The 23,030-nt window shown below is 39.5% G+C and overlaps 1 protein-coding gene across 1 annotated transcript in view; it reads right to left on the bottom strand.

Moving 5' to 3' along the window:
• The window catches only part of LOC124607193 (WD repeat-containing protein 91), a 222,692-nt gene that overhangs the window by 180,372 nt on the left and 19,290 nt on the right, over nucleotides 1-23,030 (bottom strand). The window contains exon 2 of the mRNA XM_047139416.1: nucleotides 4,046-4,169. Coding sequence (XP_046995372.1) covers nucleotides 4,046-4,169 — 124 coding nt within the window. The remainder of the gene's footprint in view (nucleotides 1-4,045; nucleotides 4,170-23,030) is intronic.

The raw sequence follows: 23,030 nt of genomic DNA on the forward strand, positions 1-23,030 counted from the left end.
TTTTCGTCCATTTTTTTACAATCGCTCGACTTCCTTGATTCACACGAATACCAAACACAAAGAAATAGACTAATATGACTGAAACTTGGTGTGCATTCTTTCCAATGATGCTACTAACTAAACATGATCTCGACACACGCCGATGGTGCCATCTCTTGCACTTTGCATGGACTTCTCAAACGCCCATCGTATCTCATAAACTGAGGTAAGAATGTAAAGTAATTTACAAGTAATTTTTGTAATTATCAGTGTGAGCAGATTAGCAACAGTTGTAAATTCTTTTTAGTATACATTGAAGTAGATGCATGCAGTAGCTGCTTCTGCTCTTAATGTATAACTTGACTCCTTGCATATACTTGAGAGCTCTCCTTCATGATGGAATTTGAAAAACATGATGTATGCTTGTATGAACTTATGTATGGTATTTATAGCAAGACAGCAAAGTGACACAGTCAGTATAACTGCATAAAACATGTTTTCTACAGCTTTACATGGTCAAGTGTGGATCATGCAATCTAATTATACAAGTTTTACTTGTAAAAGTACACAAAATGTAAATTGTTGTCTACACTGCTTATGATATGTTACCTATTGTAATTAAATCCGGAGAAGATTGTATAGAAATCAAAAAAGGTAATCTCAATTTTAATTTGTGATCACGACAAAACTTGCATACATATGGAGTGACAGGAGGAATGGTCAGTATTCAGGAAATTGACAGGAATGATCATTCAAAGCAAAAAAGTTAGTAAACATGGGCTCTAACATGCATGCCTTAAAGAGCTATGAGCACTTCATCATCTTCGATACTGTGAAACAAATCTCTGGAAAATTCTTACTCGTTTTGCTCCATGCAACCTCCTCCCAAAACATGGAAAGCAATGAGCTTGCAGTAGAAGAGATTTGTTTCATAGTATCACAACTGAAGAAGTGCTCACAGCTCTTAATATAAGCACTTTAGTGTCAACATTTCCTACTTTTTTTTATGGTTCTTCATGTCATATCCCTGAATATTGACCATTCCTCCTGAAACAGACTGTATTACTGAATGACACTGGAACACTATCAAGATATAATGAGTACATACTATGTATAAAACATTCTTGGACTTCTCGCCACATCAGTCCAACATAACACCTCAAGTTTTCGACAATTTCTACCATCGCCTTCGTCAGGAACGACTGACTTGTCAACATTACTGCTATGGTGGCCATATATAACCCAAGGACAGCTTCCAATTGGTTGCTAGTTATGTCATGCTGTCGCATGTGGTGTCAACATCTGTGCTGGTGACACCACCACTCCCACCGTGGCATAAACATTGTGACAAAAATCTATGGTTCTTCTCTGCACTGAAAGCTCGCTTCCATGCATTGCTAAGATTTTATCTGCCATCATGCTGATGGATTTCTCACACATTCTTATTTCTACAGCCTCTTTAATTATAGAGCTCCATTATGAGGGAGACTAGGATAAAAATTTTCTTTCATCAAACTATGTTTCTCTGTGAGGCTGTGCTGAGTGACTGCAGATTTCTCAAGTTCTTGATTTTTAATGTGCCGTTGATGTTCTGCAGAGTGGTCGGAAACAGAGTGGATGGAAAGACCACTATAATTGTTCCTGCACTCCTGTGGGATGTTGTAAATCCCAGGAATCCTGAGGGCCAGACTGTCCTTAACAGTGCATAGCATCAGCTCATCTTCCCAGGACTCTGCCTACTTTGTTTGATATAGTGCTGCAGAAGAGTAGGAATGCAGTCAGTGGCTCATCACTTGAATGTCTGACATTTTCATGCTTTCTTTTCTTGGATAATGCTGACTTTATATCATGTGACCCATAGCCATTCTTTCAGAACACATACTTCAGATGACTGATTTCAGAATCCAAGTGGTCTTCGTTAGAGATGGTTTTTGCTCTGTCTATTAGTGTATTTAAAGCTGCTCTCTTCTGCACTGGATGATGAAAACTCTGGACACTAAAATATAAATCAGTGTGCATCATCTTGTGGTACACCGAGCGGCCAAGACATCCATCTAACTTCCACTGTACCAGAACATCTAAAAATGACAGCCTTCTCTCCTTCAATGATTCAATGGCAAATTGGATGTTTGGTTGCATCCTGTTCATATGTTCCTAGAAGTGCTCAAGAGCTTCTACACCATGTGTGCAGACCATAAATGCGTCGTCAACATAATGATAAAATGAAGATGGATGAAGAGGAGCCAAATTTAAGCCACGTTCCTCAAAAAGTTCTGTAAAAAGGTTGGCCACTGATGGAGACAATAGAAAAACCAAAGCCATTTCATCCATCATTTCACAAAATGAACCACTGTACAAGAAATAATGGTCATAATAACATTTTGGAACAACTTTTATCATTTCAGGAGGAAATTGCTCTGCCAACATTTTCAGCGTGCCTCCACAGGAACCTTTGCAAATAGTCAGACCACATCCAGACTGCCTAAAATATCATTTGGGCCAACTATAATCTGTTTCATTTTCTCAAACATCTGAGAGTTTTTGATGTGATGTTCACAGCGGCCAACTATCAGCATCATCAACTTCATTACATATTTATACAGTCTGTAGATAGGAGAACCAATGGTGCTAACAACTGGCCTCAATGGAATACCTTCACTGTGGACTGTAGATAATCTGTAAGGCCTAGGAGGTCTAGGAGCTTGTGGCCGAAGATTTTTGATAATATCCTCTGGTAGATCAGAATTCTTCAGGAGCTCCACCACTTTTCTTCTGTATGAAACAGTTGAGTCCCATTTTAGACATTTGTATATATTGTCTTCCAACAATGATGGTACTGTGCTGTGATATTCAGTGGTTTTCAGTTAAGCTGCCCAAATCTAACATCAGCAGCTCAGAGAGAAAGGGGCTCAATGCAGTGTGGAAAGATGAAGATCTTGTAGTGCTTCCTGCTGACAAGGGAAATGCTACAGTTGCTCTTAATACCACTGATGTCATGGTTGTTGGAAGATAGCATGCACAAATGTCTAAAACGAGAACCAGCCCTGTCATACAGCAGAAAAAAAGTGGAGCTCCTGACGAATTCTGGCTTGCCAAAGGATGTCAACAAAAATCTTAGAACACAAGCTCCAGACCTCCTAGGCTGTGCAGATTACCTAAAGCCCACAACAAAGATCTTCCATTGAGGCCAATTGCTAGGCTCCCACACACTGGAGCTCTATAATTAAAGAGGCTGTATAAATAAGAATGTGTGAGAAAACCATCAACATGATGGCAGATATAATCTCAGCACTGCATGGAAGCGAGCTCTCGATGCAGAGACGAACCACAGATTTTTGTCGCAATGTTTATGCTGCGGCGGGAGTGGTGGTGCCACCAGTGCAAATGTTGACACCACCTGTGACAGCATGATGTAACTGCCAACCAATTAGAAGCTGTCTTTGGGCTACGTAAGGCCACCACAACAGCAATGTTGACAGTCATTTGCTCCTAACAAAGACGATGGTGGAAATCATCAAAAGCTTGAGGTTTCACCCTGAACTGATGCGGCAAGAAGTCTGAGAATGCTTTATACAACAGTGCCATTATGAAAGACTTTTTTCTTAAGTATATATTATTGCGAACGCTACTGGATTCCAAATCCATGAAAACAGTGATGCACAAGCAGTAAATTTGTATAGTTTGCCGTGAAATATACTTTACCTCACAGAAATTTGCACACAAAACAGCAATTATCAAAATAAAATTGTCAGGCAAAATGATAAAAGTTCATCTTTGGCATGCAGCCAAAAACAATAAGGTTATCACGTATTACCATTGTAAACAATGTCCATCTTTTAAAAAATATGCTCCTCAGTTTTCTGTCTGCCTGCCACTCTGACCTCCTACACATCATACATTACAGTATTCGGTTAGCTACTAATAGTTAATATTGCTACTCATTTAAGTTCCCAGCATGTACTTAGATTTCTATTTCAATGTTGCTGCAGTTTTAAAACCACATGAGTGAAACATCTTCAGTGGACAGTAAACAGTACATGAATTTGAAAATAAAAAATGTGTTTACCTGGCGAAAAATGATGTTCCAGTTTGGAAAACATTTTCTGATCGAGGTGCTGCCATAATTCGCGTAAGGCGAGAAGGTCATAAGCAGATATGTACTGTGCCAGTTGTTCAACAATTCTGTCAACCTGCAAAAAATTATTGTGTAATTTTATTATATGTCTTTGAAATCCTGATAGTGAAAAATTTTAGATAACAAATATTTGTCCTTTTGTCTCCTACATAATATTTCCATTAAGACCCAAGGAAAACCTAACTACAATGATGTTTTTGAACAAGATCATTCTTTAAGCAGCAAATTCAGCATTAAATAATGATGAAATTAAACATACCAAAATTACAGCTGTTAGCACTGGTAATGCATCTCTAACACTAATGTGGAAAATAACAGAGTGTGACTTACATTCCTTGTATTTCTATTAACCACACACAGGATTTGATGCAAAAGGCATCACTTCTATTTCATCTAACTTATAATTTTTGTTTGAAATTATAAAAAACCCAAGACCAGTTACCTATAAAAAGACTATCACTAAATTGCATCCTTCAATTACAGCTCTACAAAGAAAGAGAATAAATCATCAATAGTTCATCAGAGGCATGTACACAACATATCAGTGATGCCAACTATGTAACATGTCACACCATAAATAATTGCCAGCCACTCAAGAAATATATTATTCAACTGATCAGATAGATATACATGGCAATGTAGTCATTGAGTACCCTGACACTAACAGTCACAAAATTTAGTATAAAATCAAAATTTAAATTGTGAGAGAAATATGAGAGACATAAAATTCTGCTAGTAAAGAATTTCAGTGTCCAGGTGAAGTATATGTGACAGTGTAGTCGTTCAAGTACCCAGATGCTAACAGTCACAAAATTTAGTATAAAATCGGTCACATAAATAAATTAAACATACCATTCTAGCACTCTAGAAAAAGGTTAAAAATGGACAAGAGCACACAAAGATGTTCAAAAACATGTAGAGTTCTAAAAGAAAATATTTTAAAACTTGCCTTTCAGTCATATTAAGGGGTATATTTTTTACTTCTTCCAAGCACCTTAAGGACGATGACAGGCAAAATTTATTAATCTTTGACATTGTGTGTTTCATCAGCAAAAATGAAGGACAATCCACCAGTCAAAATGTGGGCCATCTCGCCAGAAAAGAAAACTATGCATTACAAAATATGTCCAATTATGAATACTAAAGCTGACTGAAATTCATTTTGGTGCAATGGCTAGATACAGCCCACCGTGACTGGAAGATTAGTTTTACAGAGTGCATTTTGTTGTTCCTCACATCTAGCTTTTCCTCCTCCCAATGACATATGATCCAGTACTCCATCAATAAGAATACTAAATGTGAGACAGTACTAAAGTAGGGATCTTGCTGGTCTCCTCAGTTGTTGCATCTGCCACTGCATTATTCCATCTTCCCAAATGAACTTGTACACAGCAGAATGTCATCTTCTTCCCTAGATGTTGTACATATAAAAGGGTGACCTGCATAAACTAGTTTCTATGATGGGTACAGGCACCATATACTACACAGTGCACACAAGGAATCACACCAAATAACAAGATTTTGTAGCTGAAATATATCTCTCATCCTCCAGTGCCCTCAAGGTTGCATGAACCTTGACATTGTAGACTGTTTGGTAAATGGACAAAGAGAGGACAATCACAGAAAACCACTCAGTGACCACAGTTTGCTCTCTTCTTAATATGTCACGATTTCTAAATGAATTCCAGACACTACCATAAATCTAAATCGATTCCAGGCCTCTTGAGCTTTCAGGATGGCATTCAACACTGTCATCAGAAGAGCAATGGAACCTGGTCCATAACAAGTACCAGGTAGGCAGAATCTATGATCTTAAGATGTTTAGGTTGGTCTGATCTATACACCTGCCACTGATACCCCATGGCAAGCCCACAGAGGTTTTGTGAAACTGGAGCAGATATCCTACATCTGCTACATATGACCTGTCGCTGAGGGACTTTTGGTATGTTAGTGCCTATGGGGACCTTGTTTTCATGTTTCTCAGGTGTGGTAACCACTATTTCAGAGAAACAAATTTGGTGGTTTCCCAGTCCCAGTGCCTGATCTGCTACCACACACAACCACTTTTTAAACATAGTAGCAAATATAGGATTAAACGGTTCAGATGAAGAAGCAAGAGAATATATTAAAAGTGACATTCCACAAAACTTTAAGCATTTTGAAGCAGTACCAACATCCTTGACTGAAATTAATACAATTCTAAAAATTCTAAAAAACAAATGCTCTGGTGGGGTTGACGGTACTTCGTACAGAATTCTGAACAGTTGTTCCAACTTAATAAGTAATGTCCTTGGTGATATATGCAGTGCACCACTGGCACAGGGAATTTTTCTAGATAGGTTAAAATATGTAATTATTAAGCCACATCACATGAAAGATGACAAGACAGACTTAAACGGTTATCATTCAGTTTCCTTATTGGCATCTTCCTCTTAAATAGTTGAAATGTAATGTACTCAAGAGCAGTTGCACACTTGAGTGGAAACAATTTGCTAAGTACATCAAAGTTTGGGTTCCAGAAAGGTTGCATGATTGGGAATGATATTTATACAGTCACTCATCACACAGTACAGGCCTTAAATAATAATATATCATCTGTTCATATTTTTTGTGATCTCTCAAACACCTTCAACTGTGTAGATCATGATACTTCCTTAAAAAACTCAAGTTTTATGGAACTGATGACACAGCTGATTTGAATCATACTTGACATACGGAATGCAAAAGAGGCTGCGGTGAATAATTCAGACAACGCTGGAAAGATAGAAAAGTTTAGTGACTGGGATGCAAATCACAAAGGAAGTCGCACAGTATTCAATTTAGGGTCCACTTCTATTCCTTATATATGTGAAAGACCTTTCACTTAGTAGTCAACAAACAAAATTGGATTTTTTGAAGACAAAACTAGTGTTATAATAAATCTCATTTCAGAGAAAGCAACAACTGATGTAGCACAAAAGCAGGAGTCAGTAAGTAGGACAGCATGCTCTAAATTTTTGGGTGTACATATTGGAGAAAACTGGAAGAAGCATATTACTGAGCTTCTCAAACAATTAAGTTCAGCTACTTTTGCTCTTCGTGTAACTGCTAATATTGGAAACAAACACATCAGCTTCCTCACATATTTTGCATATTTCCACTCAATAACACCATACGGAATGATTTTCTGGGATAAGCCTTCACTTAGAAAGAAAGTATTGATTGCATAACAGTGCGCAGTAAGAATATGTGGTATTCACCCATGAACGTCATGTAGGCATCTCTTCATGGAGCTATGCATTTTAACTGTGCCATCACAATACACATTTTCGCTGATGAAATTTGTCATAGATAATCCATCAAAATTTGAGAAGAACAGTGATGTACGTAACTACAGCACTAGAGGAGAAAACGACCTTTATTAGCCATTTTAATAGTTGCTCAGAGAGGAGTTCAATATGCAGCAATAAAAATTTTTGATCATTTGTCAATAACATGAAATGTCTGACAGGTAGCAAAGCAACATTTAAATCTAATTTCATATAATTTTTGCTGAACAACTCCCTCCATTCCAATGATGAATTTCTATTAAAAACTAGTAGCCAGTAAAAAATAAATAAATGAATAAATAAAACACTTGTCTTTAAATGTAGTTGTATGAGTAGGAAAAAATGAGAATGTGTTCATTAATTTTAACACTAATCATGTATACACATCATGTTAACTGACTCATTCTATATCATTTCAATATAAGAATCGATCAAGTGATCTATGGAACATGTAACTAACTAACTGCCTAGCTACTCTCGCTTTATCCATGTTGCCCAGACCACAATTGCTCATTATCTTTAAGGCAGGAGTTAATGCTCCTTTTTGTAGTTCCTATATACATTTGACCATTTCTGCAAGGGATTTTATATACTCCTGCTGTGACAAGCAGCAGGCATAGGTGCTTCACATTGCTCAACTGTATGATTCTCTCATTAAATTTTGTCTTATAAGACTTGCCTGACTTTATATTGGGAATAGAAACAGGCCAGGAAACATCCCTGGAAGCCCAATTGCTGGAGCTTTGCAAGTATCTTGTCCCTCCAAGAGGTATCACATGCCTCCTTCTCAAGGTAAAAAAAGGGACATCTATAAGGCATTATTCATGTAGGAAAGACTGTTATACTGCCACTTCCAGTAGAGTAAGATCGTCAGTGGCAGGTTATTTCTAGAAGTAGAACTGGAAGTGACAAAAGAGCTTCCTAGAATCAAGAACCCACACAAAATAGTTGTGCTCGGCCTGCCAAGGTCTTTTCTATGCCGTTCACAAGAGTAACACTATGACATCCATCTACATCTATACCCTGCAAGCACCTTATAGTGTGTTGGAGGGTACTTCTGGTATCATTATTTGCAGACACCTTCCCTGTTCCATTCACAAATGGTGATTAGGAAGTACGACTGTCAGTTAACCTCTGTATTAGCGCTAATTTCTCAGATTTTCTCATGCAGTCTTTTTGCGAGATGTATGTGGGAGCAAGTAATACGTTGTCCCACTCTTCCTGGAACGTATTCTCTCAGAATTTCAATAGTAAACCTCCCTGTGAAGTACAATACCTATCTTGCAGTAGTTGCCACTGGAATTAGTTAAGCATCTCTGTAATGCTGAAACGATCAATGCTTTGTCGGATCTTGTCTACCTCTTCTATTAATGGAACCTGGTAAGCATCTGATACAGATGAGCAATATTCAAAAACCAGTTGAACAATTGTTTTGTAAGTCATTTCTTTCATGAATTAATTACAATTTCTTAAGATTCCTCCTATGAATCCCAGCCTGGCATCTAATTTGCTTGCAATTTGTTTTATGTGTCATTCCATTTTTGGTCACTGGATGGTTACTCCCACGTATGTTTACGGTGGCTACTGTTTTCAGTGATTTGTCACCAAAAGTGGAATCATATAGAAGTGGACTATTTCCCCTATTTATGCACAATATGTTACATTTATTCATGTTCAGGGTCAATTGCCAGACCCTGCACCATTCGTCAATCCTTTGCAGGTCTTCCTGCAATTTGGTATATTCTTCTGGCATTGCTAATATCTTATAGACAACCACACCACACCATCCAATAGCAGTCATATCACACTCCCTTGATGTACTACTGAAATTATTTTTTTTACACCTGTTGATTTTGTCCTGTTAAGAGAGACATGTTGAATTCTATCTGCAAAGTAGTCCTGAATCCAGTCACGAATCTGGTCTGATAATCATCTCAGATTTTTTCAGTTAACAACAGTGCAGAATACATGAGCATAAAATATGTACCATGATTCTAACAACATACTGACATCAGCAATACAGGCTTATAATTATGTTCATCTGTCCTACAGCCAATCTTGAAAATGGTAATGACCTGTGTTCTTTTCGGGTTGCTGAACACCCTTCATCTGCAATAAACAATTGCTGAAAGAGGAACAAGCTCTTTCATGTACCCTCTGCAGACTCATTTGTTCCAGATGCTTTTCCATTACTAAGTGATTGTAGTTCCTTTTCTATTCCACAATCACTTCTCTCAATCTCTGCCATTTCAGTATTCATGGGATGATTGAAATGAGAAACCATATTACGATTTTCTGCAGTGAAACATTTTCAGAAGACTTAATTCAGTATTTTGGCCTTCTGTCTGTTATCTTCTATTTCAGTGTGAGTATGGCTACCGAGCGAACAGATGATTTCAATCGACCTACCATCTTTACTTAAGAACAAACCTTCTTAGGGTTTTTAGTCACATTGGTTCACCAAATTTTAATTTCCATTTCACTGAACATTTCTCTCATTGTTTTGCTCATTTCTGCTTTGTTCAGCTTTTGATTGTCACCTACCTTTGGTCTGACTTAAATGTATGATAAAGTTCAACACAAACTTGTCTAAATCAAACTGAATGATGCTTTTTCATTTTATCTTCCACATGTTCATCTTCAGGACTGAATTTTTGATACTCAGATACTCATCAATTGGTATCTAATCCCTCTTGTTAAACAAATACATTTTCCTACCTTTCTTGACATTCTTTGTAATGCCCATAGCCACTGATGAAATCACAGCCTTATGGTCACTGATGTCTTCCACTACATAAACTGATTTTTAATGTTCAGAGCTTTTTGTTGCTATGAGGTCTATGAGATTACCCTCACAGATTGGTTCTTTAACTATCTGCAGGATGAACTAGGATCAGAATACCAGGTCACCAATTTTTTTAAACCTAGTGCTGGTCTGGAGCAGGTGACAGAGGATTTAGGATCACTTTGCAAAGATTTCACTAAGGAAGACACCGTGGTTATAGTGGGTGGGGCAGGTAACAGTATTGACAGAGATCCTGGGTACAGCATAGAGTGTGACCTGGCGAAGATTGCATCAGCATCGAGGCATACCAGTGTTGAGTTTGTATCTGTTCTTGGGCGCCATGACCGACCTCATTTGAACTCTTCTGTCAAGAGAGTTAATTTGGAGCTGGAACGGCTGCTCATGTCGGGTGCGGGGTCACACATTGGTGTGGTTCATGTTGATTCTGTCAGTAGGTGGGATTATACTAGGCATGGCCTTCACCTCAACAGGAAGGGGAAGGGTAAATTGGCTGGGGACATAGCAGGAAAGTTAAAGTGGGGAGGCACTGTCATGAGTGGTAAAATACCAGTGGTTATAGGATTCAGAAAAGACCCTTTTTTAGGGTAGGGAGGACAGAAAGAAAACAAATTTTAAGAGAGGTTAGAACTGAGACAAACCTTCAGTTTGAGAAAGAAATCAAAAAACATAATTCCAGCTTATTACATCAACATAAACAGCCATTGGTTAAGAATTTTCAACTGTCAGCAGATATTTTAACTCCATCCAATTTTAAGTCAGTCAATGTGAAATGTCAGCTGTCTTTATTGCATCAAAATATTCGAGGACTGAGAAATAAAATTAATGAATTAACTATCTGCATAGATGAATTCGAGTCTTCAAACCCAGCTGACATAATCTGCCTCTCTGAACATCATGTGACCACTGGTATAGAACTTTTAAGTGTTACAGGGTTTAGGTTAGCATCTCACTATTGTAGATCAGAAATGGAGAAAGGAGGAGTTGCCACATTCATCAGGAACTGTCATAAATTTAAGAACATAGACATTCATAAATTTTGCCTAGAACAGCATATGGAAGCATGTGCAACAGAATTAGATTTTCACAAAAAATCTTTCATAATATTAAGTGTATATCGAGCACCTGCAGGTAACTTTAATCTGTTTGTAAACCACCTTGAAGCTGTACTGGCCCATTTAACAACCAAAAACAAAGAAATAGTGGTTGCTGGTGATTTCAATGTAGATTTCCTTAAAGACTCTCCCAATAAGAACCTATTTGAGTTAGTAACACTATCATTCAACTTAATTCCCACAGTAAAGTTCCCCACTAGGATAACCACTTGCTCACAAACAGCCATTGATAATATCTTTATAGAAAAGTCAAATGAACAAAATTATATTACAAAACCAATAGTCAATGGCCTCTCAGACCATGACATGCAGTTCCTTCTGTTAAATGTTAATACTGAACAGGATATAAAATCTGTTAAATCTGAGCTCAAGAGGGTAATCAGTAAGCCAAAAATTGATTATTTTAGGACACTTCTCAGAGACATTCACTGGACTGATGTTTACAGTGCTCATGGCATGAATGAAAAATATAACATTTTTGCTAATAAAGTGCTTACCTTATTTGAACACTGCTTTCCCCCAAAACTTACCAAGGTTAGAGCAAAGTCTACAAAGAAGCCATGGATTACTCGAGGAATAGGGGTATCTTGTAAAACAAAAAGAAAACTGTATCTGTCAATCCGAAACATTTCCAATGTTGATGCTATAGCACATTATAAGAAATACTGCAAAATATTAAAGACTGTAATACAGATGTCAAAGCAAATATATTACAAGGAAAAGATAGTCATATCAGATAACAAAATAAAGACAATATGGGATATAGTGAAGGAGGAGACCGGTAGAACCAGACATGAAGAGGAACAAATAGCATTAAGAGTAAATGATGCATTGGTGACAGATGTGTATAGTGTTGCAGAACTTTTTAACAAACATTTTATAACTGTTACTGAAAAGATGGGGTTGTCAGGTTCGGTAGATGCTGCTATGGATTACCTTAGACCAGACATTTCAAGTAACTTCCATAATATGAATTTGACCCTCACTACCCCAACAGAAATAATGTCCATCATAAAATCTTTAAAATCAAAAACATCTAGTGGGTATGATGAAATATCAACAAAGTTAATTAAAGAATGTGATTCTGAGCTAAGTAACATATTAAGCTATCTGTGTAACCAGTCGTTTATCAGTGGAATATTTCCCGAATGGCTGAAATATGCTGAAGTTAAGCCACTGTTTAAGAAGGGAGATAAAGAAATAGCATCAAATTTCCGTCCAATTTCACTGTTGCCAGCATTCTCAAAAATTTTCGAAAAAGTAATGTAAAGTCGTCTTTATAACCATCTTATCTCAAATAACATACTGTCAAAGTCACAGTTTGGATTTCTAAAAGGTTCTGATATTGAGAAGGCTATCTACACTTACAGTGAAAATGTACTTAATTCATTAGACAAAAAATTGCAGGCAACTGGTATATTTTGTGATCTGTCAAAGGCATTTTACTGTGTAAATCACAATATCCTTTTAAGTAAACTAGAATATTATAGTGTAACAGGAAATGCTGCAAAATGGTTCAAATCTTATATCTCTGGCAGGAAACAAAGGGTGTTATTAGGAAAGAGACATGTATCAAGCTATCAGGCATCATCCAACTGGGAACTAATTACATGTGGGGTCCCACAAGGTTCCATTTTGGGGCCCTTACTTTTTCTTGTGTATATCAATGACCTTTCATCAGTAACATTACCAGATGCCAAGTTTGTTTTGTTTGCTGATGATACAAACATTGCAATAAATAGCAAATCAAGTGTAGTCTTAGAAAGATCAGCCAATAAAATATTTGTAGACATTAATCACTGGTTCCTAGCCAATTCTTTGTCACTAAACTTTGAAAAAACACACTACATGCAGTTCAGAACTTGTAAGGGGTGTCCCAAGAGTATATGTCTAACATATGATGACAAGAAGATAGAAGAAGTGGACGGTGTTAAATTCTTGGGATTACAGCTTGATAATAAATTCAACTGGGAGGAGCACACCACAGAACTGCTGAAGCGTCTTAACAAATCTCTGTTTGCAATGCGAATTTTGTCAGACATAGGGGATATAAAAATGAAAAAGCTGGCATACTATGCTTACTTTCATTCCATAATGTCATATGGGATTATTTTCTGGGGTAATTCATCAAGCCAAGCTAAAGTTTTCCGGGCACAAAAACGTGCAGTAAGAATTATATGTGGTGTGAACTCAAGAACATCCTGCAGAAGCCTGTTTAGGGAACTAGGGATACTAACTACAGCTTCCCAATATATTTATTCCTTAATGAAATTTGTCATTAAAAATATATCACTTTTTCAAACCAACAGCTCAATTCATGGAATCAATACTAGAAATAAGAATAATCTTCACAAGGATTTAAAGTCACTTAGTCTTGTACAAAAAGGTGTGCATTATTCAGGAACACACATTTTCAATAACTTGCCAGCAGCCATAAAAAGCTTAACAACCAATGAAATTCAGTTTAAGAGAAGCCTAAAGGATTTATTGGTGGCCAACTCCTTCTACTCCATTGATGAATTTCTGAGGAAAACCAACTGATTTGTATATAAGTACAACATAACTTCTGCACAATTTCAGTGCAGTAATGTGTTCACTGAAAATTTGTGTGTGTGTGTGTGTGTGTGTGTGTGTGTAAGTATAATCTAACTTCTGCACCATTTCAGTGCAGTAATGTGTTCATTGTAAATAAGTATTACAGTAGTTGTATTACATGTTTCTTACCTTATAAATAAATAAAAAACTTTTTTATTTTAAATTCAGTGCAATAGTATTTGTAAAATGACTCTTAGTGTTCATTAAAAAATGACAATCATTCCACTTGGGACCTGTGGAATGGTACATTAGCTTATTTGTTTTAGTTTAAATATTTGTCATGTATTGTTGTTTTTCTGACATGTTCCACATCCTGGAGGACCTCCTCACTACGGATCAATTGGAATGAAAGTAAATCTAATCTAATCTAATCTAATCTGCTCGAAGTAATTTTTGGACAAGATGTTCTGAATAACTTCACACGAATCCTTGTCTCCAGCATCAGTTTTGCCCACATAGCTTTCCCATTGTACAACTGACAAACTGAAATCTCCCCCTATTACAGATCCCCTATACAGATTCCATTGTTGGGGATAAAGCTCATATTCTTCCACTTGACAAAAAATATGCCGCAATGGCAAGATAATGATGGCAGTTACTTCTGTTGAATGTTTTACCTTTATTTAGGGTATGTCTCCTTAACTGATCCAGAGACTTCCACTGTATATTACTTCTGTAACTGTGACTTCCCACACTGCACAGAAATCCTCTTCAGAATCTCCCATATTAATGTATACTTTGTAGGATGATTCATGGTGTTCAGGAATCTCCTCTTATTCTCCTTTATTAATTGATGGCATTTAACCTCATTAGTTGAAAGATTGTAAAGTCTCAGCAACTGAATCTCCAAAGAAGTGTGTATCTGCTGCTGACTGGACAGAAGCATTTCTCACAGTCCCAGTAATCAGATGGTCTTCATTGATGACCAGAATACTATGGGATGGATTAATTAGAAGATCTGTAGTTCACGGTCATGATGTGATATTCCAATTTCTGGGGCACTAAGACAATGTTCAAATACAGACAGCTGGGTGGCAAACACCCAGGTGGTCTTCCTGGGCATACATTTTAATAGTTTCATTTAAGACACTGCTTGATCTCCACAGTGTGCCATTACTGACAGGAGATGTCTGCAGTGGCAATTTTCAACCACTTCCTACTGAGCAGTGTCTGCAAGGATGGGTGAGCATATCACGAGATAGATGGTTGAGAATGAAGAGTATGCTTTACTTGGTCACATAGCAAAATTTTTGAAGAGATTAAGCTCTCAACTGCTGAATCTCTCACGTAAATGGTGGTACACCCCCCCAACACATGCATTTAAATCCCAACAAACAAGGAATGGATGTGGGAGCTGATTTTTGATGCCAGGAAGAGCCTCTAGACTTAAAAAAGGAAGCAAGATATAATTCGATGTCTCATCAACTGCAATCTCATTGGAAGTCGACAGTTCAGTTAGAAGAAGGAAATCAGCTGCAGCTTATCGAAAGAAACCGACACAGCATGTTCCTGAAACTGTTTAAAGAAACAGCTGGAAAAAAATCAAGCTAGGCAGGTTAATATTTACAGCCTAGTCCTGCTAAACCCAAGCCCATTGTCTTGACCACTATGGTTGGTTGGTGGGTTGGTTGATTTGATGATTAAAGAGTCCAAACTATATGGTTATCAGTTCCTCTTACTTAGAACAGGCAAGTCAATAAAAACACATCAAAGAAGAGCCTAGTGTGCAAATCCCAAGGAAGAGAGACCCCAAGGCCTAGTGAAGGTAAATGAAGCCTATAGAAAGGAACATGGGAGAAGAAAAAGGGGGAAAGAAAGAAAAGCGTGTAGGGTGCCCCATCCAGAGAGCACCTGCACCTGGAGGCCTCCAAAGGCAGAAAGTGCAATGGGGGACATAACCCACGTCACTTACCAGAGACATCTCACACAACAGTACCCAGAAAATCTGGTAGTGATGATATTAGGTTTCATTATGGAATACGGGGAGTAGCTCACAACTGGTTCACCTCTTACTTTAGCAACAGACAGCAAAAGGTCATTATTCACAGTGCTGAGAATGGCTGTAATGTGGGGTCTGGGTGGGGCATGGTCCAATGGGGGGTGCCCCAGAGATCAATGTTGGGGCCACTCCTGTTCCATATTTATGTAAAAGATATTTACCTAGTTTTACGGGTATCTCTAAAATATTTTTATTTGGTGATGACACTAGCTTGGTAGTAAAGGATGTTGTGTGCAGCACTGGCTCAGTTTCAAATAGTGCAGTTCATGACTCAAGTTCATGGCTTGTAGAAAATAGACTAATGCTAAATCACAGTAAGACTCTGTTTCTCACACACAATTCAACAAAACCTAACATTTTAATTTCACAGAATGGGCATATGATTAATGAAACTGAACAGTTCAAATTTCTAGGTGTTCAGATAGATAGTAAACTGTCATTGAAATCCCACATTCACGATCTTGTTCAAAGACTTAATGCTGCCATTTCTACTATTCGCTGCTGCATCCATTTTCAATAAGCTACCACAAGAATTAAAAAATCTTAGCAGTAATCCACGCCCTTTCAAATCAAAACTGAAGAGTTTCCTCATGGGTCACTCCTTCTATTATGTTGAGGAGTTCCTTGAAAAATTAGGCTGATTCTTGTTGTACTGTTGATTGCATTTACTTAAACATATGCCTTGACTTTTTTCAAGTTCATAAACATTTTATTTTGATCTGTTATTACTTTTATGTTGTAATTTCATGTACTGACACATTCCATGACCTCAGAGATTTGCTCCTCAATTTGGTCCTAAGGAACTCGACATGTAAATAAATAAAAAATAGTGTGGTCATCACCACCCTGATGAAAAGTCAGCAAGCCAATCTCATGGGTGGGGATGAAGGCTGTCCCCACGTGTGTAGCAGTTTATAATGCATTAACGTCTGCCTCCCTCCCCCACCAGTTTAGGGATGAGGCTTGACAGTTCACAAAATGTCACCACTCTTTTAACACAGGAATCAGTATCTGCAAGGATGGTGGGCATATCTTCATACAGACTCAGTGATGCCCTGATATCAGTATATAAGACTCACATGCCAACATATGCTGAACTGAAAGTGGCACACCGCAAACCTCACAGAGTTGTGGATCCTCCCGCCGGAGGAGGAAGCCATGTGTTAAAGTGCTATGTCCGGTGTGCAAAAACCTCCATCCAGTGCTGAAGCTAACATTAAGTCCACCATGCCTGTGTGGTCGATTTCAGCAACTGCAGTTTGTTGCCTGTCACCTTCAACCAATCAGGCTCCCACTGATACATGATGCGTCTGTTAAAAAAAGAGATGATGGTGTACAATTGAATGGGTTACTGACAGACAACACCATCCAGACATGTTTCCTTGGTTGCTTTGTTGGCTATGTCCTTTCCCTGCATCCTGATGCGGCCAGGTACCCAGCAACACATCACCTCCTTGCCGTGGTGTTTAAGCTGCTGTAAAGAGTCGTGGATGAGCTGAATCAACTAGTCTATTGGATACATTTGGTGAAGTGCTTATCATGCAGTAAGAGAGTCAGAACAGACAAGAAACCATGTACAGTGATGCTTGTGAGTTCTCTCCAGTGCCATTATAGTGTCATACAACCCCACATCATAATTTGTAAATTGTTCTGGAAGATGCACTTTGAAACCCTATCCGTGTAAACAGTGGAACAACCGCAGACATTCTCTCACTGGGATCCATCTGTATAAACAATGATGAAACTGTGGTATGTACTTAAAATGAAGAAAACGAAGTTGTAAAACCATAAGTACAAGTTTTCTCACACCGTATCAAGCTCAAAATCATTTTGGGCTTCTGAAGGCACCAAGGCAGCAACGCTTTCCATCACTGGCTGTGTACTCAGAGGTCTGACAAATCCAGATCCTTAAGACAGTCAGCAGCATGTATCCCAAATGGCTGGTTCACTTGGGGCCAATTTGTGAACAGCCATTCAAAGTTGGATTGGACCACTGTACTAAATGCCAATGACTGAGATGATGCTGAGGTTTTCAGTGCCTGTCAAGCCAAAAGGATATGTCACCAAATCCAAAGAGGTGGTGCACTAGCCTCTGCACACAGACTCTAAACTGGGCTAGTCCAAAAGGCTCCAGTCAATATCCGACAGCATGTAACATCTTGAGGTAGGAAAAACAGGCTGATTCGTAGAGCACGCTGCCATAATCTAAACATGATTGAACAAATGCTTTATAAAACTGCAGGAGGTGGGACCTGCCAGCTTTCCATGCTTTTCTGCTATGGCATTTCAAAATACACATTCACTGGAAGTCCTTTATTCGTGTGTCTTTCAGATGTGGGAGACAAGTTAATTTTGAATCAAATAATAAACCCAAAAAGTGGACAGTTTCCTGAAAATGTTAAATATTGTCCCCCATTGTGGGCACTGGTTGGTTAAAACTTCGATGGGCATGGTCAAAACTGACACATGTAGTCTTCTCTGGTGAGAACTGAAAGCCAGTTGCCTTGGCCCAGGTTTTGCTGCCTCCTGATGGTCAACTGTAGCTGTCTCATCGTCATTGTTAAGATTGGAGGAAGAGTAGAAGATTGTGTAGTCATCTACAAGCAAAGAGCATTTGACAGGGCTGCTGACTGTGGAGCAGATGCCACTGATAGCAATGGCAAACAATGTGACACTGAGTACACTACCTTGGAGGATTCCATTATCTTGAACATCGCAGTCAGACAAAGCATCACCAACAATGTATTGAAAGCACCGGTCCTTGAGGAAGGGATTGGATAAGAAACACCGATGTCCACATAGTTCCCACTCATGGAGTTGGTGAAGGATGTTGTACCTCCAAGTAGGATCGTACGCTTTTTCAAGTTAAAAAAAACACACAAACCAAATGGTTTCAGCATAAAAAGGACAGGAACTCGTGTATCACCATCTTCAATAGAATTAAGTTGTCAAGGGTGGAATGGTAGAGCCTGAAATCACACTGGGAATTGCTAGGGTGACGTCAGGATTCAAGCAACAAGATGAGGTGGCAGTTGGCCATGCATTCAAGAGTTTTACCCTTACAACAGCTAAGGGCTACACTCCAGTAACTGTTAGGGATGCTACAGTCCTTGCCTGGTTTCCACAATGGAATTAATATTGCCTCCTTCCAAATCGTGGAGTACTGTCCATCAAACCAGATCTGACTGAAACAAGAGAGGAGTTGTTCTTTCACTTCAGGGTAGATATGATGGAGCATGGCATAATGAATCTCATCAGATTCTGGAGCAGTGTCTCTGGCCAAGGAAAGGGCTGATTCCAGTTACCACATGGAGAATGGAAGGTTGCAGACTTCCTCAGTATGTGAGAAGAAATGGAGCTTCCTCATCTTCACAGTCCTACAGAACACCTGAAATGCAGGAGCTTGTCTGGATGACACAGTGACCGTAGAAAAGTGTTCAGCAAAAACTTGAGGCATATCTTTTATCGTGTCCACCAAAACCCCATTTCTTGACTAGGCCGTAAGAGGACATATACTGCCCTTGCCTGAAATTGACATTAATCCCCAAACTTGTGCAGTGGATGTGGACCGATTAATGGAAGTTGCAAATTCCTTCCAGGAATCCCTCTTCCATTCTTTTATCACTTGTCTTGCATGTGCTCACGCAGATCTGAAGGCATAAAGGTTTTCTGTAGTTTTATGTTGTTCAAAATTCCGCAGAGCTGTTCATCTGGCTCCGATTGCCAATCGACAGCACATCATTCCACGAAGCTACAGGTTGTTGCTTGAGGCGGTTGCTAGACTGGGGGATGGAATCTGTGGCAGCCCATTGGATCTCAGGCCACTGTCTCCTGTGCACAATCCTTTTTGATTGAAAATAGCCTGTTGACTGTACAGCAACCAATTTGCCCTGTGAATCATCCATTTTCATGGTCTAATGTTGACCACTGTCTGACTCGGCAGACAGATCCACACTGGGAAGTAGTCACTAGAATGTAAATCTGTTGCCACTTCCCACTGAACCAAGTCTGCAATAGTTGAGGGAGCAAAAACAAAAGTCAATGGCTGAAAAAGCCCTGTAGCTGTGGAAGAATGTGTCATCTGACTCAAGTTCAAGAGGCAGATATTCTCATAATGGAGCAAGTGATGGCCAAGCCCCACACTACATCGTGTGCACTGAAGTCCCCCAAAAGGAGGAATGGGTTCGAGACTGCCCAGAGGAGTTCTGTCAGTGCAACCGCATCCAAAGGATCATGAGGTGAAACAACACACTGTGATGTTAAATAGTGCTAGGACTTTCTTGGTAACTGCTTGTTAGGAGGGACATGAGAGGAGTGGTATCTGTCATCAATGAAAACAGGTACTCCACCTTTAGCCCTGTCTCCAGTAATATCCTCTTTCGTGTAAGGGTGGTAACCCCCTAATGTAGATGCATAGGTGACTTTGAAATGAGTTACTTGCAATAAGATGCAGAATGCTTCCTCTTGGACCAGGAGCTGTAGTTCTGCCAAATGCAAGCGGTACCCATTTAAATTCCACTACAACACAGAAGTGTTGGAGCCGTTGATTAGCATAGTTAGTCCTGTCCTTCTTCCTCGGAGGCAGTTATTTATCTGGGAAGTCAGGTGGAACATTAGCCGATGCCCATCTCTCCGGTTCCTCCAATTGGAAATCCATATTCTCAAGAGTAAAGTCCCCACCTCAGAGGGAGAAAGCTCACCAATCCGAACATTTAACTGCCACTTTCTTTGACTTTGAACTACTTTTTGAAGGATGTTTTTCTTTACTTTTGGGGGAATTGGTTGCTTGGGTTGAGAGGAAGGCTTAGTAGGTTTCCGATGGTGGGCAGCAGAATGTGCCTCAGGTTGTAAGCCCATCACCGATGTCTTCCAAATGATTTCTGGTTCAAGTGCACAGTATTCCCCACAGGTACACCAACAAGTGCATGTGCACGTACTTGAATCTGAGGTGTGAGTTCGTTTGGAGGCATCATATTTGGCGATTGGCTTTTTAAGGACCGAAGCAAAAGAAGTAGCAAAACCCAGAGGTTGCATAGCTTCGAAAGCTTTCTTAGTGTCACCATAGCATATGCAGCTTGTGACTTCCAACTCCTGAATTTTCCTACCCTCATCGTAAACCTCAAACTTTCTGCTCCGTACTGAGTGATCCACAGAGCAGTTTATACATTCGGAGTACAAGAACTGCCTGATTTGTGAACTGGGCCTCCACAATTTTCACATATAGCCCTCCCATTACATTCCATAATGGTATGGCCAAATCTCTGACATCTGAAGCATCGCATTGGGTTAGGAACAAACATGTGAACCTTAAGACAGATACAGCCTGCAAGGATGTGTTCACATAATTCAGGAGTGCTAAACATTAGAATAAATGTTGCACATTTTTCCACTGTGTCATTGAATCTCCTCATATAATTCTGCAATTCTATGATTCCCATATTTTTCCATTCTTCACGTAACTGTGCAGGGTACATCTCCATTACATCAGAGCAGGTAACTACGCATTCAGCCTCGACTGGGTAGTCACCTACGGCCTTACGTCCCAGAAGCTTAAATACTTGGCTTGAATTAACAGTTTCAACTGGAAGTGTTCCATTACAAAGTTGTTTGACACTTTTAGGGAGCCAGCAATACCCTCCAACGCCTTGTGAATATAGAAAGGGGAGACCTTCTCAAAGGTTCCCTCCATTCTCTTGCTTGCAATCAAAGCATTATAGCACACTAATGCCCTGTTACTATGATTCTGAGACTACTACTTGGGAGGACTGGCAATTTGAGCTCTCTTTGATGGTACACCCAGTCCATCAGATGTAGTAGTTTGATGAGACCATTCTATAGGCATCCCACGAGATGCTAGATAAACAAATGTTGACCCAGGCGGAGCCCTGCATGCCTGAGCAAGCCTCATACAACTGTGGGCAGCAGGTGCCCCAGAGGTTACCTGTTAGAGACCATTTTACCACCTCAACTGCTGTTCACCTCATCAGCATATAGCATACGTTGGAGTTGGTTTTTTTAAAAATAGAAGTGTGTATCTTCATTGCTGTCCAGGCAGTGAAGCCAAGGCCCCCATCCTCTGAAACATACAATAATCCACCACCACACTGCACGGTGGTCGCTGAAGCATGGTCGGAGCTTACTGTAACAGAGGGCTGGTGGCGCTTACCAGTAACCAGCTCAGGAACCTAGGATCGCCAAGCCCATTCCCAGCAAATGAATGCTGAGCTCCTGGGGGACCCAGAAAAGACTGGTGATACGGATAGTGTGAGTGAAGTAAAGGAAACAAAGAAGAACAAGTCATGCAGAACATGTGAGAAGGGGGACAAAGAGCAAAAGAGTGGTTAGAGCGAGGGCTGAGGCAGACCACCAAGCCCAGACAGTTGTTTCCTGTTTGGGGCAAAGGAGGCAACAAGGTGTCCCGCCAACCCCTCATTGAACCGACAAGGCTGAGACACCCTCCCTTACAGAGAGTGGTAAAAACACCCTTCACGAATAAGCCATAAAACAAGGTCAGCTGCTGAGGCATTGTCTGCTAACAAAAGTGGTAGTGAGTCAGGAAGATTAAGAGTCCACTGCAGGGCATATAGGTGAAGTCCAGCAAGATGTGGACCACAGTCAAATACACCAAAACGAAAGTGAGGCAGGTCCTTGCGACAGAGAAGATGACAACGAGTCAGCCAAGTACGGCCAATGCAGAACTGGCAAAGGATGATGGAGTCCTTGTGAGATGCCTACATGGAAGACCTCAACAAATTCGTGGTGTCCTTTATCACTTGTAGTTTGTTTGACAAAGTCAAAGTATGCTAGTCCGTATTCCAAATCCTTAGAATTTGATGGCATAATACAAATTGATGGTCCACTTCTTGAATACTAATCTCAAGAGGTGGCTTTCCAGCAGTCAACTTGGCCAGCCTGTCAGCAAGTTCATTCCCCGAGATCCCAACATGACCCTGGGGTCTAGACAAAGACCACTGAGTGGCCGCTCGTTTGAGGGCAAAAAGGGAATCCTGGGTAGTCATAAATAAGGGAGGGCAAGGGTACTACTGGTCAAGAGCTTCAAAACTGCTCAAAGAGTCGCTGCAGCTGCAGCTGCAGC

Source organism: Schistocerca americana, chromosome 3 (assembly GCF_021461395.2).
Source record: "Schistocerca americana isolate TAMUIC-IGC-003095 chromosome 3, iqSchAmer2.1, whole genome shotgun sequence".
NCBI classification, from domain to species: domain Eukaryota; kingdom Metazoa; phylum Arthropoda; class Insecta; order Orthoptera; family Acrididae; genus Schistocerca; species Schistocerca americana.